This window comes from Chanos chanos, chromosome 10 (assembly GCF_902362185.1).
Source record: "Chanos chanos chromosome 10, fChaCha1.1, whole genome shotgun sequence".
Classification (NCBI taxonomy): Eukaryota; Metazoa; Chordata; class Actinopteri; order Gonorynchiformes; family Chanidae; genus Chanos; species Chanos chanos.
Window position 1 is genome coordinate 9,758,341 of NC_044504.1, and position 19,297 is coordinate 9,777,637.

A 19,297-nucleotide genomic window follows, 5' to 3' on the forward strand; every position below is an offset into this window, starting at 1 on the left:
CATTAGTTCCACGTACTGCTCAAATTTAAAGCAAGCATACCTCTTTCATGTCTGAACGGCCTATTTAGATCCACATAATACAGGCCTATTCAGATTCAGATAATACACAAACTAAACATTGGCAGGTCAAACACTTCGTTCTTAAGCATACCAGTGTCAGATTTAAAAGTCATAACATGATTTGATTAGGTCTGCATTGCCATTGTTTACAGAGAGCAGTTAAGTTTACCAGTTTCTCCAAACCCTTTGTAAATATGCATTTGATTACCTTACATATATAGTCACCTCAAGAGTCACAATTGGTGCCAGTGATTTCTGGTAAAAAGATTGCCAAATATTCTAGAAAACCAGTGTTCCTAGGCTGGATTCAGACTAGTGTTTAGTAACTGCTGCAGCTACCTTATCTCTTATATCCTGATTTATGGTGGTAACATTACCATTTGCATCAGGTACATAAGTGCAGCATGTTTCACCTACAGTTGCAGACACACCTCATTTTCCCGTTATAGGAATCTTACATCTGTGAGTGGTCCTGGAGAACTGTCATCAGTAACACTTTTAATATAAGTGCATTTAATATAAGAAGAATACTTACTATGCCCTGACTGTGGCCTCTTGTTGACATTCATTGACAGACATACTTCTCCAACAGTAGGCATATCTAGTGTTTACACAATGAGTGAATGGGGTTGTAGGGTCTAAAATGCTAATCAGAATTGTGATAGGCATTCTGATTTTTAGCATGGTGTCAGTGAATGAGGAGAGATTTAACAGTTTTGGTAGACTCAAAAACTCCTTGCCTAAACCGCATTTGGTGATAACATTCTTTAGACAATGTACCATTATCAAGTGTAGCACTGTAAACCAGGCCATTCAATCCCAATGCAATAACAGACATAACTAGCACATGTTTGATTCGTACTTTGGACAGAAATCTTAAACACTTCTAGTGAATGATTAGACCGTCCTCTCAGCCATAGAACAGACATACACAACAATAGCAAAACCCATTCCATTGAACCAGTTATACACAGTGCTGGGTGACCAGTTGCAAAGAGACATTTTTTAACATTTTAATTGTTTCTACAGTGATTACATTTTGTAGATGCGTGGACTTTCACCATCATCATTGGCATGACAATATATGACAAATGAACATTATAAATTGTCAAGTGCTGTTGTTTTGTAGGTGGTGACCCAGTTCTTAAATTTAAAATGGAAAATCCACTTGTCCATGGCTGAGTATTAAAAAATAATACAGAGAAAAGCACTGACATTTCACAGTAGAACTATTACCCTGTGGGTTGTACTTGTGACTAGAAATTCATCCTTTAGTGAGTATTTTGTGAATCTGCTGTATGACTAGAGCACTCTGTTGCCCCTTGTGGTCAATGGTTCCATTGGACTCCAGAGCTATGAAAAGAGCTATGCTGATTTTTGTCATGTAATCTTGTGCTTCTGGCTAGTATGACTCTGTACAAGCTGTTGACCAGTGGTGTAGGCCCAACTTTTACTGCTGCATCTGTAAGAAGTAACACTTCATAAGACCCTTCCCATACTGGTTCTAGGGCCTGATCCCATGGCTTCATTATCATTACCCTTTGCCCTGGCACTAATGAATGTCCCCCCACTGGGGTCTGTCACCAACCTGCTCTGACCTGCTTTACTGATTTAGCACCTTTTTGTGCCAAATTTTCGCTATACTTGACCAATGTATCACAAGTCTGTGGTGCCTGGTATAGACATGGGTCTATGTGTGACCTGCGCTTTTCTTTGAGAAGTCCTCATTAATTTTTCTCCTCTGAATGCTGTGAGACCTGGAGGGTGATTGAACAAGCCTTAAGCACAGAGTCTGGTTGGTTACAGTGTGTCTTTCAGTTCAAAGGGCAGCTGTGAGCAACTGCCCAAACATCATCTCTTGCTAGGTGTGGTTTGCCATCATGTCTAGCTGAACTCCTTGTTCATGTCATTTATATATGAGTGCTGGGCTGTCACTGTCAACAGTGTTATCTTCCATGATATTTGCTAACCCACAATGTCTAAGAAATGTAGCTCTAAGAAAGTTGTAGGGTTGCGGTTCCTCCCACTCCGATCCAGGGTTCTGCTTGTTTTCTCCCATGCCTCTGTCTACTGCAGCTCTCAGTTGTCTCCTTTCTCTTGTTGGGAGCAGGTGATTCAAACTCATAATTCCATGAAAAGGATGGAGATTATAAATTGACTATACTCTCAAGAGTTCATCCCGTGTCTGTTTTTTTGGGGGTCAGGCAGATTGCATGATATTTGATTAATGTCTGCTGGATCCACATTTGTGTGTTTGACCATCCATATATTACCAGGACAACAATGTTTAATACGTTGAGATTTCACTTCACTCTAAGTCCTCTGTACTGTCATCATCATCACCATCATCATCACCATCATCATCATCATCATCATCATCATCATCAAAAACACAACCATGGAGTTGCGCATAATTTTTTTTTCCTTCCTTCATTGAGCAGAGTCCACAGATAAAAGCAACAGCTTTTGATCTTATTCCATCCCTGCCAATTTTTTTTCCCAGTCTTGCCATCGCCTCTTTAGAGTCTTGAAGCTCACTCACTAGCCAATGCTCTGACTTTCTGCTTCTCTGCTCTCAATTCCTTTTGCCCAGCATTGTGTTGTCACATTAACATTTGGGGGATCCCTACCCCCCTTTCCTAGTTGTAGGTATATATACAAAGGAAGTCATCATACAAATGAAACAGAATGAAACGAAACAATGCCGCAGGCCTACAAGTTCAAGGCAAATGTGTTTCAATTTCACATATGCTAGCAGCATACCAAGACAGTAATGTAGCAACACCATGGTCTTACAAACTGAACAGTATATGTCTATGGTGCTCTTCCGATTGCACTGCAATAACAGGGACTCAACTACAGTTGAGGTTTTCTAATCATATTCATTCAGCCAGGTTCTGACTCTGTAAAATGGTGTGAAATCCAACTCACCACCGATGATGGTATTCCCAAGTACTGTCTTGTGGCAGCTGAAACCTCAACCATCTGGAACACAGCACCAAGCCATTAGATTGGGCTCATGAATGATCGGGCTTGGACGTATTCAGTGGAGAGGAACAAGCTTGTTTATTAATGAAATTTCTGTACAGAAAGCACAAGGTGTTACAGTGTCTGTGTATTCCCCTTCTCTCTCTCTCTCTCTCTCTCTCTCTCTCTCTTTCTCTCCCTCTCTCCCCTCTGTGTATTATATATTTTCATATCATGTCTGACACACCTGTTGAATCTAGTTTACAAAGTTTACATTTTGACCATCCTTAAAGAGAGGGTTGTTATCACTTTAACCTTGCACAGGTGATAACCTCAGCCTTAGCCAGCAGAGGGATGGTGGGAAACACAGAGAAAGAGAAGCACAAAATAAATCTAAAAGTTCTGTGAGAGAAAAAATAGATGAGAGTGTGTGTGGAGACACAATCAGTGAACTCTAACGAAATCTTTGAGTGAACGCTATTTAACTCTCCTACAGAACATACCAGACAGCAATTTTAGATATCTGCAATTATCCTCCTTTGAGTTCCTTATCAGGGACTCATCATAAATAATAAATATCTAGGTGTAAATGTTCTTTGGTAAATGGACTGAATGATTAAATGCATAGCTCAAACAAAAAACTATTTAAAAAAATGAACTTGGATATCTAGATCTAGTCATGCATCTTTTAAAACAGAAAATTTAAACAGTTTAAACAGGCCTGAACCATTGAAACTTTTAACTGCCCATTTCTTGTTAATGTTTTCCCTCACAAAAATCAGACTAGAGCCATAGAAGTGGCTCCCTTTTTATTCACATATCTGGCTCAAATTGAAATATCTCATTTCCGTGCTTCACTTTTCAGTTAGTCAGACTGTATCAAACTTTGTTAAAGTGATTTGACCACTGGCAAACTATAAATCTTGATTAAAATGAGTCTACGTCTGTTCCTAGTAGCAGACATTAATGTAAGAACTGCAGCGAAGCCTAATGGCTTGAGCAGTTCTTAAATGGATGAATTAACCATGACAAGATCATACCATTCAGCCTCAGCTTGCATAGGTGGCAGTGACAAAACCGTTTAAATTCATCTCACCCTTAACCAAAAATGACATGCTTAACTAAATGAATTAGATTAAACAAAAGATTTCAGTGATTCAACTTCCCAGGGGTCTGATTTTTGAGGCTATCTGGCAATATGCACACAGTACATCAGGCATCATCTGTCATGCATGTCCAGTTTAAACGTCCTGTGCTGTAAACATCTCACATTCAGTCATTACACCAAAATTTGCGGTTTGTCCCTCCAACTTGACAAATACATGGATTTATAATTGTACCCAAATGAATGAAATTCATCTTCAAATAAAAGGTTCTTAAGGGAGAGTAGAGAAGATTTAAACACATTTCCAGGAGAGACTTATCTAGTGCCACTGGGGATGTACAAGCTAGTGTATTCTTAGTTCCGGTCCCAAGTCTGGATAAAGGGGGGAGGGTTGTGTCAGGAAGGGCATCTGGTGTAAAACCTATGCCAGATCAAATATGTGGACATTAAATCAGATTTCCATATCGGATAGGACAAGGCCTGGGTTACCACCGGTACTATTGACCAGCAGAGTGCTGGTGGAAATTATGTTACTGCTGGGCAAAGGAGAAGGAGAGGGGGAGGGCATGTCTGGAGGCAGCGGGAGAGGAGGAAGGACAGGAGTGTGGAGATAAGAGTTGGAACTTTAAATGTTGGCACTATGACTGGTAAAGGGAGAGAGCTGGCTTATATGATGGAGAGAAGGAAGGTAGATATATTATGTGCGCAAGAGACTGGATGGAAGGGGAATAAGGCCAGGAGCATTGGAGGTGAGTTCAAACTGTTCTACCATATTGTGGATAGGAGGAGAATTGGGGTAGGGGTAATCCTTAAGGAAGAGTATGTCAAGACTGTTTTGGAGGTAAAGAGAGTGTCAGACAGAGTGATGAGTATGAAGCTGGAAATCAAAGGTGTGATGATGAATTTTGTCAGGGCATATGCCCCGCAAGTTGGGTGTGAAGTGGAAGAGAAGGAATAATTCTGGAGTGAGTTGGATGAAGTGGTGGGGAGTGTAATCAAGGAGGAGAGAGTGGTGATTGGAGCAAACTTCAGTGGGCATGTTGGTGAAGGGAACAGAGGTGATGAGGAGGTGATGGGTAGGTACAGTGTCAAGGAGAGGAATGCGGAAGGACAGATGGTGGTAGATTTTGCGAAAAGGATGGAAATGGCTGTGGTGAATACATATTTCAAGAAGAGGAAGGAACACAGGGTGAGGTTTAAGAGTGGAGGACAGTGCACACAGGTGCTGTATCTTATGCAGGAGGTTCAGTCTGAAAGAGAGGAGACTGCGAGGTGGCGACAGGGGAGAACATAGCAAGGCAGCATCGGATGGTAATCTGTAGGATGACTTTGGAGATCAAGAGGAGAGTGAAGACAGAACCAAGGATCAAATGGTGGAAGTCGAAGAAGGAAGACTGTTGTGTGGAGTCCAGGGAGGAGTTAAGACAGGCACTGGGTGGCAGCGAACAGTTGCCAGATGGCTGGGCAACTACTGCAGGAATGGTGAGGGAGACAGCTAGGAAGGTACTTGGTAAGCCATCTGGACAGAGGGAGGAAGACAAGGAGACTTGGAGGTGGAATAAGGAAGCACAGGACAGCATACGGAGGAAGAGGTTGGCAAAGAAGAGGGACAATCAGAGAGATAAAGAAAGTAGACAAGAGTACAAGGATATGTGCCGTTAGGAGAGGAGAGAGGTGTCTAAGGCTAAGGAAAAGGCATATGGCGAGTTGTATAAGAGGTTTGACACTAAGGAAGGAGAAAAGGATTTGTACCAATTGGCCAAACAGAGAGAACCGAGGTGGTAAAGGCCGTGCAGCACGTTAGGGTAATGAAGGATAGAGATGGAAATGTACTGACAAGCTAGGAGAGCGTGTTGAGAAGATGGAAGGAGTACTTTGAGGGGCTGATAAATGAATAAAATGAGAGAGAGAGAGGGATTGATGGTATGGGGATAGTGAATCAGGAAGTGCAGTGGATTGGCAAGGATGAAGTGAGGGCATGAAGTGACGAGTGGAAAGGTATTTGGCCCAGATGACTTACTTGTGGAGGCATGGAGTTGTGTTGGAGAGATGGCGGTGGAGTTTTTAACTAGATTGTTTAACAAAGCGAGAGAATGCCTTAGGAGTGGAGAATAAGTGTGCTGGTACCGATTTTCAAGAATAAGGATGATGTGCAGAGCTGTGGCATCTACAGAGGCATAAAATTGATCAGCCGCAGCGTGAGGTTATGGGAAAGAGCAGTGGGTGCTAGGTTAAGAAGACAGGTGATGATTAGCGAGCAGCAGTATAGTTTCACGTCAGGAAAGAGCACTATAGATGCGATGTTTGCTTTGAGAGTGTTGATGGAGAGGTATAGAGAAGGTCAGAAGGAGTTGCTTTGTGTTTCTGTGGATTTAGAGAAAGGAGGGTGCCAAGAGAGGTGTTGTATTGCATGAGAAAGTCGGGAGTGGCAGAGAAGTATGTAAGAGTGGTACAGGATATGTATGAGGGCAGTGTGACAGTGGTGAGGTGTGCAGTAAGAGTGATCGATGGGTTCAAGATAAAGGTGGGATGACACCAAGGATCGGCTCTGAGCCCTTTCTTGTCTGCAATGGTGATGGACAGGTTGATGGACAAGATCAGGCAGGAGTCTCCGTGGACCATAATGTTTGCAGATGACATTGTGATCTGTAGTGAGAGTAGGGAGCATGTTGAGGAGAGCCTGGAGAGGTGGAGGTATGCACTGGAGAGAAGAGGAATGAAAGTTAGTAGGAGATAGATGTATAGTAGTAGTTTGGTCATGTGTGGAGGAGAGATGCTGAGTATATTGTGAGAAGAATGCTGATGATGGAGCTGCCAGGCAAGAGGAAAAGAGGAAGGCCAAAGAAGAGGTTTATGGATGTGGTGAGGGAGGACATGCAGGTGGTTGGCGTGACAGAGAAAGATGCTGAGGACAGGAAGAGATGGAAACGGATGATCCGCTGTGGAGACCCCTAACGGGAGCAGCCAAAAGAAGAAGAGTTGTAGGACAGATGTACCTAGTCTGGTAGCAGTGAGTGTGTTTCAACAACATTTGTGACTTCTCTCATATTTAGACATAGATGAAGTACAGTGTGAAATTCCCACACAGTATCACAATTTATTAGCATTTTTGTTCAACTCTTCAAGTACACACATTTAAAACAGAAATTACAATGTAAAAAAGTCCAGTTCCAGGCAACTGTCTATGGTGTAAGAGAACATTCAACATACTGGGAGAAGCTATGTAAACAAGTTCAGTCTGATGCGGAAACTGTCCTGTGATCACAGAGAAACACTATGTTAAATTATTCATTGAAATAAACAATAAAGGCAAGGCCACTTTTGGAGAGTTCATGATTTTAGACAAAATGAATCAAGCATGCACACTCACAACTGGGTCTCAAAATTTATATTGCCATTTTGTTTCATTTTGCCCACCAAGATAAAAAAAAAAAACAACTGTTTATTTCCATTACAGGCTATACATTTTTGAGGTACTTTAAGAAATATATTAATACACAAATGGCCAAAAACGTCCAGAAGGCAAGAGAAATGCTAAGCACGGGGTAATGAAGCAGATCAGTTTTATGGCCTAAAATGAACATGACATCTCTTTCTTGATTCCTGCATATGAATGACCCAGCCACATGCAACATGTCCAAAGGACTGATATTTGCTTTTATAAATTAGCAGTTAATTAACATATGTGTAGCCCTCTGGGACTTAACAAACAAATGAACAAACAAACAAGTAACTGAACTGTAAGAATAGTGACACATACATTCATATAAACATACGCACACTCTGTGTACATTCCTCCATCTGAGACAGAAGAACAAGAGGCAGTACTGCAACGGGCTTCACGTCCCACACTTGGGCTAAAGGTGAGCAAGAGTGCTTATGAAAAAACTTCTTTCGCCAAACTGAAAAACAACAACACTTACCAGAGGAATAATGGCGATAAATGAAGCTAGAAACATTAGACACTTCTCCCTCATGAAAAGGATTATCAGTTCATATATGTGAGATAACCAAAAGGAAAAATTCCTTTCTGTATGTGTGATGCAAAACCAATCACTAGATAATCAACAAGAGCACATTTTCGGTCCAGTGAAGACACATGTCGACCATGGAATGATTAAATATTAGTAGATTGCTCATGCAGACACCCACCATGAGGACTGGTCCACGTTCACTGACAATGGCAGAACTAGCAATTTATGAACTGAATACTCTGAAGGCCACACTGTGCATCAGAAGAGCTGAGGCAAAATCTGCTGGTGTTAGCAAGAGCAGATTCTATATGACTGCAGCCTGTTAAGTTAAAAGGTTAAATGATTAAGGGTCTTTTAGAGGGACCAATTATAATGACATATTGTCTGTGCGTCCGAGCAAGACTCTGAATTTGGTTTACCGCAATGATCTGAAACACATACTCTATAATCCAGTCCTTTCCGATCCTAGTCCTGGAGGTCCATTGCCCGGCACATTCTCTAGATCTCTCCCTGTGTCAACAAATGTGATGCAACTCAACAGCTAATTATCAAGCCCTTCGGTAGCTCAAGCAGGTTTGATAGAACAGGGAGAGATAAGAAAAAAAAACAAAACATTGAGACAGAGTGGGTCTCCAGGATCGGGGAAATACTGGTGTAATCCTTGAAAACACAATGAGAGCAAAGTCCTTGCATTACAATGAAAATACTACAAAACTTGTTTGAAATTAAAAAGAATGAGTAAGCACTAACATAGTGCATAATATATCTTTGCTTTTTTTTTGTTGTCAAAAAAATCATTTGCAGTTCAGTTTTATTTCATATGCAACAGGCAGAGTATAACATCACTTAACTTTGAAATGCCCTCTTTTTTTTCCAGATGTAAGAAAATTCATCTCAGGAAAATGTCAAATCCATGTTTCTGGAATATCACTTGCCAAGTTTTGCCTTTTGTACCTTTTTGAATGTCATGATATAATATGTGCTTGTTGATCCAAAACAGTTTGTCTTTTGTGTTCTTGTATACAAAGCTAAATATGCTGTTGATGCAACTTGCAAAAAGGTCAAGATATCCTTCAGTTGTTCACGTAGAGGACATGTACATCCACCCTCTGAAGATCCACCCTTTGCTATTTTTGAACAAATGCAAAAGGCTTCATTAAAATGAGGAATGTGATGAGTGTGCTTCAGTATATACTCATGGGCTAGTCTTTCAGCTTCTCCCATTAAAAAATGGCACACTGGTTACATATCCACATCTCCATCATAGGCCAGACTCAGTGGCTTCTGTGGTGGAGAGGAGCTTTTAGTCTGTAGGGGCCATTTGCTGAAAAGGAGAATAAACAGCACTAAGGATCATCTGTTCTGTTCAATAGTGCTCATCTCGTCAGCATAATTTCTTTGTACCACTTGATGGCAGCAACAAGCTATATTGCTAACACAGTAGCAACCTCTGCATTTTTATCAATATCTACAGTCAGAGCACAAATGAATGTAGCTGATAATGGTAATGTCTGAATACAAATCACAAACCATCAATCAAATGGTGTTTTTGACTAGTTTAAGACACATTCTTAGTTTTTAGCCTCAGATCGGACTTACTTGTAATTTATTACCAACGATAGAAAAACTTGATGCAAAATCTGTTTCAGACAAAACATTCTGTGTGAATTCAGAATTGGGTTATATACATACCAAAAGAGAAATGAAATGGCAATGATGAACAGAATCATAATGAATCCTCCAGCAGTCGCTCCATAGACCCAGAGCTTGAGCCTTCCATCTGTTCAGTGAAAAGTAGGAGATCACTTATTATTATTATTATTATTATTATTGTTGTTATTATTGTTATTATTATTATTATTATTATTATTATTATTATCATCATTATTACTAGTAGCAGTAGGAGTAGTAGCTGTTGTTCTGGTGGTGGTGGTACAGGGATATCTTTCTTGCTTCTAGAGAGCTGTACTAATACATCATTACAAATCACTGGGGAACTTCTTCAGGAAAGACTGAAGCACAACATACATGCAGCACTGACGCATAAGCCTTATCATGTGTTCATCTGTTATGCATTTGAAGGCGTTTGAAACATATATTATCAATGTCACACAGGCTGTAGACTTTCATGACACAATATCCATCTGCAGATCTGGAGATATCGTTTTTTTGTTTTTTTTTATTGCTATCACAAAATCTGCTATCCTTCAATGCAAAGTCACATGGGTTTACACTAAACGAAGGCAGGGCTTATATAATATATTTTCAGATAAACAGCTTCAGCTGTCTCAACCCAACCCAAAAGTTCCATGAACACTGTGTTTGAAGGGTTAATAGCCTGTTTACGGAATCTTGACTCATGGGCATTTTGGCTTTCCATTAAAAAAACAAAAAAAACCCAAATATTTTGAACTCCGACTTTGTTGTGAGGACATGGCATATGTAATAATACGTTACAAATATTGCTCCTGAAATATACTATAAAAGAAAAAAAAATGGCATTAAGCCAGGTGTTGAGTGAAAATATTTCTCAGGTTATGGCTACTAAAAAAAATTCACATTATTAGAGCCTGGGATTTATGCTGCATCAGGTGGACTAAACTGTGTTCTGAACAAGCTGTTATTTAAGACGCAAGAAGGAGCCCAGTACGCCTGCAATAATTCAAAGTAAGGAGTGATCTGAGGAATATGTTCCAACAGAATCCTGTGATATGATCTCCATTTCAAATACCTGGTCCAATGGGCTGCAGGGACCAGTCACCAAAGAAGTCCTGGATCTGAGATGTCCCTGGTTTTAATCTGCCTGAGCTTGTCTTGACGTCTGCCTTCTTGTTGTCAGCTCCAGGGGTCTTAGTGCAGTAGTCCAGAAACCCATGTGTGGTCATCACCTCTGTGTAGCCTTTCTCACACCCACAAACACCACTCTGAGAAGAACATTATTTGCCATGAGGCCTGATCAAACTTTTTTGTTCTTCAGGTGAATGTAAAGACTGAAAAAGGCTTGATTTATATATAGCTGTACATCATATGCAGAAAATGCAATTCCGATAAATTGGTTTAGTAAGTATATTAGTGTGTTTCCAGTAATTATGCAAATATGCCATGTGCTGGATCATTGTAATCAATCTAATGATGGTATTTAGTAAGGTTGGTAAATATCAGTAATCCGCCATGATACCTTTTTAACGCAGGTTTATTTATTTATTTATTTTTCCAGAGCTGGTTAGCATAGTAATGTAAAGGTAAACAGAGCACTCGCAAATATTTTATTCCATAGCTTGCCTGTGTGCAGTGAGAAAAGGGTTTGGTGCAGGGGGGGTGACAGTGTCTGACAGTGGTTGGACGGTTCTGCAGAAAACAGCCCCCTACGGTGAGAAAACAGTGAAACAATAGAGCTAATTATTGCCATTTTCCTCATTGATAAACAAATAAATGTTGTGTCACACCTGATTAATGGCTTATGTAGCCTATCAGAGAGTCTGATCAATCTGTGAGCATTGTAATTTTGGAATGGAAAATTACATGTCAAAACATCAGAGAATAATGCTCCAGGCTAATGCTTTCTGAACCATAAGAGATTACCTTAGTGGAGCTTACATTTTCTGGAGACAGTGTCTTACTCAGATAAGATCACCTTTACCTGTTATTTACAGCATACCAGCCTACCAAAAGCTTTCGTTCTATTTTTGCACGACTCCTTTGTGCTTGTGCCCTAGGCCTCTTCATTTTGGAGCAATATAACATTGTTTTATTGCGTTTGTATGGATTGTAGACCTTCAGTAAGTATTGTGTTTTATTGATGACTCCAAAGGGGAAGGAACCATGATCAATGTTTTCAGGGCCGAGAGACTGTGAACTAAATCTCATGCTGTTATATGCCACTAAAAAAATTGCCAAATTCATGAGGGTGGAATGGAGCCCTGAATGAATTAATAAATCATTTCATTTATATAGTGCTTCATTGAAAAATAAAAGCACTTGACAAGCAATGGAGATATTCACCTTTCTCATCGAAGAACCCACCTGAAAGAGTCTAAAGCTAGCAGCTACCAGTATTTAGTAGCACACTCAACACATTAGCTGTTAGTCAATGTGTGTTGAGGATGAAGAATGGCGTAGTGTAACTTTTGCCAGGGTATCAAAACTACTACTCTTCCTAAGAAATGGCTTGAATTTTTGATAATAGCCACAGCGAATTAGAGCTCCAGACCTTCAGAATATCCAACACTGCACATAATGCATTTTTTTTTTTCAAAATTTTCAGAAGTGGGACAGTTGCATCCTACTGGTCAACTGCACCCAACGATGTTTTAATTTCTTGAAGAAGTCCCCTGATCAAGCAGAAATCGAAGCCCATCCTCGCTCGGGATGTCAGTGGGTATATCAGTTGTGAGTTGTGGGCCGATCTTGCGTTAAGGCAAGTTATTCTATCAAAATTCTTTTCTTAATCCATCATGTGTATATCCAAAATGCTTTATAGCTCAAGCATAATTCAATAAGAGGCACCACAGGCATATTCAGAACCATTTAAAAAAAACTAATACTGTAAGAAAAAAAAGTGCTGAAGCTAAATTTTATCCCATAATCTTTTCCTGTGACTATCGCTGGTGTGTCAAACACAGTAGCACTGCCTCTTACAGCAACCAGATTCTTGCTCGTAACACTATATGACAAGAGAATAAATGTTTATGAGCCAATATTAATGTCTATGTTCTGTATTATAAAACATAAATGAACAGCCTACAAATATAAGTTGATGCTCTTACATCATGAAGAACGTTCTTGTTTTAAGTGTTACCCAGTGGGAGATACTGTTCAGAGAGAAGAGGAGAAGGTTTTCACTGTTCAGAGAGAAGAGGAGAAGGGACGTTCAGACCCCAAACAGTACCTGTGACATTGACTCCATCTGAACGCTGGCACCACACTGATCTTTCATTGTCACTCCATCCGCTGGTCCTCCACTCATAGCTGTGGCATTTGCCTCCTGCCACGGAAAAGAGCAGAGGTTCATTAGGTGTGCGCTGGGCATTCAGGCATGACTGCTGGCTTTCCAGAGTATTAGTCACCGCTGCATGGAAAGACTGTACAATCCCCAGAATAGCATAAGCCAAGCCTCTTTCTTAGCAGTTACATCAGAATGCAACATACGGTGTGTATGGATCAAAACTGTAGTTTGAAAACAAACTAATTTCACAAATATGTATTTGTACCAAAGGGTGTAGGCTACATAAGTGAGGACAATACACAGCTTTTTTTAAGATGGCTTTTAACTTTTTTTTCTTGAAATAGATATGCATTTGTGGCTGTACCTTTACATGGTCGTGTTTCAAACACCTGATGCGGACAGTTCTCTTGGTTCTCCAGCACCTGGACAACCACTGCTCTGGAACGAGCTTGTCGGCCTAACGTCTCAAAACTGCGCCCCTCCAGACACGTCAGCTGACATGAGCTCCACGATGACCACTCGGTCAGGTGACAGTCTCCTTTAATTTGCAGAGACATTCAACACATTCATATTTTATCAGAAATTCAATTACTTTTTAGGGGCTACCATTTAGGGTCAGACAGCAATCCTCAAATCAATGTGAACAACAATCAGATTCTAGCATAACACTGCACAGCAAAATAATCAGCAAGAGAGTCAAACAAATTATGCAGTCTCACAGATATGTTTAACACTATCTCAGTTGAAGGTCAGAGATCAATAGGCCTCCTCATTCACACTGGGGGAGGAGGGGGGGGGGGCATTGGGCAGTGACAATTTCTCTGACTGTGCCAGTTTCTTGTCCATGACATCTCTTTGATTCTCCAGCCTGGTTGGCTATTGGAGACAGCCTGTGCACTGAGGCTGCTCATTATCCTCTATCATGGGGCCAGTCTATTTTCACCCCTCACTGATTCTTCAGAGAGAGAGAGGGAGAGGGAGAGGGAGAGAGAGATCGTATAGCACTGCACATGCTCTCACCCCTCCAGTCTCTGCGTTAGTGTCTGCTTTTTAAGTGGGGGAGCTGGCAGCACACTTCTTAAAGGCTAAAAGGACCTGTGATTGAGAAGCCAGTAGAGCATAGACTGGACAATCCAAGCAATCTAAGCGAACTGAATGAGAGCCTCATGGAACGTTGTAGTCCAAAACAATTGCTGTGTCCTCTTACCGTGAGAGCAAAAGATTTTGTAGAACACTATAACAGATGGCCAAACAATGCTTTCTGAGTAGTCCTGAGTGTCCGCTGCTTGTGTTACCCACATGTCACAGCAAAAACACATTAAAATCAGATTGACTCTTTCTGCAATAAGAGGCACAATAAAATCTCATATAATATAATGATAGGCATCGTACCTGGACAGGGTACAAAGCAGGGAAACCGTAGTTCTTGTTCACTCTCTTTTCTCAGCCTGTCTCCGCACTTCTCCTTTTCCACAACTTTCGATGGTCCAGGCAGAGATCCGTCCCCCCAGTGGACCACACAGGTCAAGTTTCTTTTCCGTACCCCATCTCCACATTCTGCCCCCTGCACACGCCATGAGATTTAACCGTAAGTCATATTCTAACACTGTACATCGAGAGGAAGGACAGCTCGTTAAAATGACAGTTTTGCCATGATGGAGTGAAATTCCAGGATGTGGAGGTCAAGGCTGCAAAATGTCAGTGAATTCTTGTATCAGTTCGTCATTGTGATATTGATATACTGCTCTGAAGAATACATCACACTTTTCACCCACATGAGATTGCACTGATGTAACACACTAGGGATAATTGTATTAAGATTGGTTTAAAATATCCAGAGACAATGATATCTGCTAATAATGCCTCCTAATTGTCAGGCAGCCTTAACTTCCAAATGCCGAGAGATTATATTTGCATTGCTAAATTAATGATTTGTGTGAAGAATTATGCAGTCAACATGTTGATGCTTGCTGTGTTTTCGTGACATTACACTAACTCTGAGAGCATGAGTAACACAATAACCATGTAAAATGTATGTAGACCTACATGATGTATGTAAAAAAAGAAAAAACTTCAAATGTTTCCATTACGTAATACTGACAAACAAAAGAAAACACAATATTCGTTGAAATAGATCAAAGGTTGACAAACCCCCCCCCCCCCCCCCCAAAAAAACCACACAAAACAAAACAAAAAGAATGTTTCTGTGCTCTGATTAATAATAGAACAAGCACTGCCATTAATAGCCACAGTTCTGATGTGTAAAACGCTCCCTTCGTTCACATTGGTAAGAGAATTGCATTTGATCAAGGCAAGCATGACTCTGGGGACACAAGAAAGACCCCGAGACATTCAATTAAAAACCAGTTCAGTTGAGAGACACAAGAAAGGCAATAAGATGAAAATCTGAACCCAGCCTATGCTTTGCTTTAATGATAAGATTGCAGATCCCCAACACCGTTGCATCAACAGTTACCTCACGTTCCAATGACACAAAGTCCCTCTAACCCACAGACTGCATGTCTTTTCAAAACTCAATTAAAATCCTCCAAGCTCTGGTTTGCAGCATTTACTCATGCAGGACAACTTGTCTCACTACCATTTGAATTTGATTATGTAAAACATCCCTGAAATAGCTTCTGGTTTGATGATCTATAGCAGGTATATTGGTGTGAAAACTGGGTCCGCTGTTTTTTTTTTTTTTTTTTTCTTACAAAAGCATTACCTCCACTTGGCATGGAGACCACTCGCCAAGTACCCATGTGTAACAGGGCCTGATGGGGCAAGGCTTGGTCTGGGAGAGCTGGGAAGGACATGGGCGTCCCTCTTCATGCGCCTGCTGTAGAACGCTACGAGACCGAGCCATTTGACCTGCACAGGACGCACACAAAGCGTTTAACACCCACTCAGCACCCCATAGGTCAGTTTTCAGTGTTCAGGAGAATATCACAAAAGCATGAAAAAAAAATGAACCCCCCCCCCCCCCCCCCCACACACACACACACACACACACACACATCATTAACAATATGTTATGTGAACAGTTAGAGCACTTTGAACTTATTGACTTGACTGCATGGAATCTTAACTGTGGAGGTGTGCTGAGTAGCACTCTATTAAAGAAAACTTCTGAAGCCAAGCTTTCAGGTAGCTATTATGCATTTCACTCATAAAAGCTGGATATGACAGGCGTAACACAACACTCTCTTTCAAATTGATGTTCGGTTTGAGAGGTTCTTTCCTAATCTTGTTATTTCAAGTAAGCAATTCATTATCAAGCAACGCTATGGTAAGATGAAAGAAGTCTTAAATGGTTATGATTTGACAGAGACATTTCTCCAGAAGAACATCAGGGGTTAAGGGAGAAGGAGAGAAAAAGGAGAAAGAAAGAGAATGAGGAAGAGAATGAGGAAGAAAGAGAAGAGGAGTGAGACAGCTCAGTAGGCAGGATGGATAACAATGTGGGGTCTGGTGCAGCAGTGTTGCCCTGTTCTCTGACAGATGCACTAAAGCATAGTCTACACAATCACATAATGAAGTCCAAAACCCTCAGTCTCCAGCGGCCAGAGCAGGAAATATCAGTGCAGTTCTGACACCCTCAGCTATCTCTCAATGTGCTCAGCACAGATTGTCTTTTTCTTTTCCTGGGTGGATTTGGTTTTGTCATTACATATAGACATAAACTTGTGTTTCTTCAGATTGACTCTTGCTAAACCTATTGGGGGCTGATGATCTTCTGTGCTGCCAAGATAGGCAGTCATTGCTGAATTTAAATGAATGAAGATTGTTGAACGTACCTAATTAGAAGGCTAACAAGCAGATTTCTACAGAAGCTGGGTCATTTGGGCCTTGGAGACAGTCCATGCTTTAAAGGACAATAATTAGCTGTTTTATATTGCATGAAGCAATAACACTCCCCCATCTAACTGATGGCAAACAACTCACAGATTGCCAATTAACACTGGCAAGCTTGACATTGTTGGCAGATAAAATAAATATATCCCTTTGATTGATAAATGATTCAGTGTGTTCCAGGAAATGGAGATTTGTTGACCTTTCATCATTAACCTATAATTCCAAAATATGCTTCACGACATAATGTTAATAATTAAATGGATTCCCACATTGCATATTAATGATGGTTGGAATTAATATATCCACAAACCAAGAAAACTACTAATCTTTCCTTAGGAAGTTCACCGTCTTGAACAAACACTTTAGATGAGTAAGATCATATCTTCTATTTGGCATTTTTCAATTGAAAACACTCTGGATGCAGTAGAACTTCCAACATTTTGTTTTAGTGACACCAGTATCTGTGCTGGCAAAATGAATCTTCTAAATTTTCTACCGCCTAGTCTCTACTTCAAGATGTCACCCCCTAATCCCTTAATAATCCTATTTCTCAAGATAACAGCAAGCCCACTGCATAGTTTGCATAAATGCAGTTTTATCCACTACAAGTCCACTGACTCATGCTAACTTGATTAGCCCAACATACCCATCTAAACCAAAACAAATTAGCAAAACTTACATCATATCCAACTGCTTATCTACACAATTTCTTCCCTATAACTCCTTTGGATTAGTTTCATAAAGCTGGATTTCCATGGCAACCACTGCCTTACTCAACCAAAAGTCAAAACCTCTCACAGAACTGCCATCTGATCTTTATCACCTTAACTCTACACAAGGGAGCCCAACGTAACTACTCTTTGCCCTCCAGCAGGAAGCAGATTCTGACGTCTGAAAACTCTGAAAGTTGTTCCCTTCTCCTTTTTTCTGAGACTTGTCTTCATTGTCACTATGGGTTAGCTCACTGGAGCTTTGTTATTCACCAGACTGTTATTGTTCACACTGGAGTTTTATTATTTAGTCATTACTTGATTTTTTTTTTTTGTTTGTTTGTTTTTTTTCAGTGTTGATTTGTCCAGTGAAGAAAGGAGACTACAGCACACTTTACTACGATGGAACAAACACTGCAAAAGAACTGTGTGGTAAGTGTTTTGCAGAGGTATATTCATACCTTGGCTACCACAGGTGTGTGAGCACTCTGTCCACGAAGACCAGTCTGAGAGAATACAGCTGATTGGACAGTCCACTACACAGTTCATGGTCAGCCTCCACTGATTCACCAAGCCCAGCTGAAACAGATGGAAATCCATTAGCCCTCCACACTTTCCGCTACTCACGCTAGCAATGCCCTGAATTACTGATTAAGTGGTGAGCAGTCATTGCTGTAAATGCTTTAAATGAGAGCTGCATTAGGGTCCTAGGATCCCCGAATAATATGTTACGTAGCAAATGGCTGGTCATGCCATTCACCACATTCAATTCGCTCTCAATCGTGTTTCATGCTTCAGAATGACCGGCAATTCACAGAATTGGAGATCAGATTCTGGCTGAAGAAAGGTTACCTCCTCACACACACTCAGCTCCATGACTTTCCCATCACTGCGAACGCAATCTAAGAGCCGCATTCTTGTACCTTGCCCGCAGATGGCATTTTCATTCAACTGACAGGTACTCCATTCTGGTAAACACAAACACACACACACACACACGAACACACACACAGGTCACCCACAGATGTTATCAATAATACTACTCCTAGCCACTCCATCTCCCAGACCATCTCACAGTGTGTCTCATTATGTCAGGTAGTGCTGGATCTGATGAAAAAAATTCTAGACAGAATGTACGGTTCATTAAATTGTTTTGAATGATTCAGTCAATTTGACTGTTGTGAAACCCTGCCTCTATGAACAGCAAAGGTCAAAAGTTTTTTTACTATCAACAGGATGAGCAATTTCAGAGTTTTTTATGCAGCAAACAGAGAAAAATAAAACAGTTAGAAAGCTGATTACATGTCAAAACACATTTGCTTCATAACAGAATATTAAATAGCACTTGAACATCTCACATCTGAAATTCATATTTCATTTGTCTCAAAAAAAGGGGATAATGATGGAGATTCAATATGAGTGCCATATGACTTATGACTACCTTATGATTTATGACTTCTAATACTTTATGACTGCTTTAAACTGTAGCACTACTTGACAGCAGTAAAGATAGCAGAATAGGACACACACCAGACACGTTATACTGGTAGGTGAAGCAGTTGCTATTGAGGATGCACACTTCTGTCTGATTGGTGTCTGGACAGACGTGGTCTGCTGCAGGGGGACGAAGCATGTGTCTCCTCCTCATCCTCACTGTGTTCTCGTCGCACCGCTGCACAGT

At 40.7% G+C, this 19,297-nt stretch overlaps 1 protein-coding gene across 1 annotated transcript in view; it reads right to left on the bottom strand.

The window, feature by feature from the left end:
- Positions 1–9,348: 9,348 nt before the first annotated feature.
- Positions 9,349–19,297, bottom strand: part of thsd7ba (thrombospondin, type I, domain containing 7Ba) — an 82,228-nt gene continuing 72,279 nt past the window's right edge. The window contains exons 19-29 of the mRNA XM_030786688.1: positions 19,147–19,288; positions 18,469–18,584; positions 18,078–18,195; positions 15,777–15,922; positions 14,444–14,615; positions 13,416–13,589; positions 12,995–13,090; positions 11,389–11,471; positions 10,838–11,030; positions 9,799–9,886; positions 9,349–9,430 (exon numbers count right to left, since the gene is read on the bottom strand). Coding sequence (XP_030642548.1) covers positions 9,349–9,430; positions 9,799–9,886; positions 10,838–11,030; positions 11,389–11,471; positions 12,995–13,090; positions 13,416–13,589; positions 14,444–14,615; positions 15,777–15,922; positions 18,078–18,195; positions 18,469–18,584; positions 19,147–19,288 — 1,410 coding nt within the window. The remainder of the gene's footprint in view (positions 9,431–9,798; positions 9,887–10,837; positions 11,031–11,388; positions 11,472–12,994; positions 13,091–13,415; positions 13,590–14,443; positions 14,616–15,776; positions 15,923–18,077; positions 18,196–18,468; positions 18,585–19,146; positions 19,289–19,297) is intronic.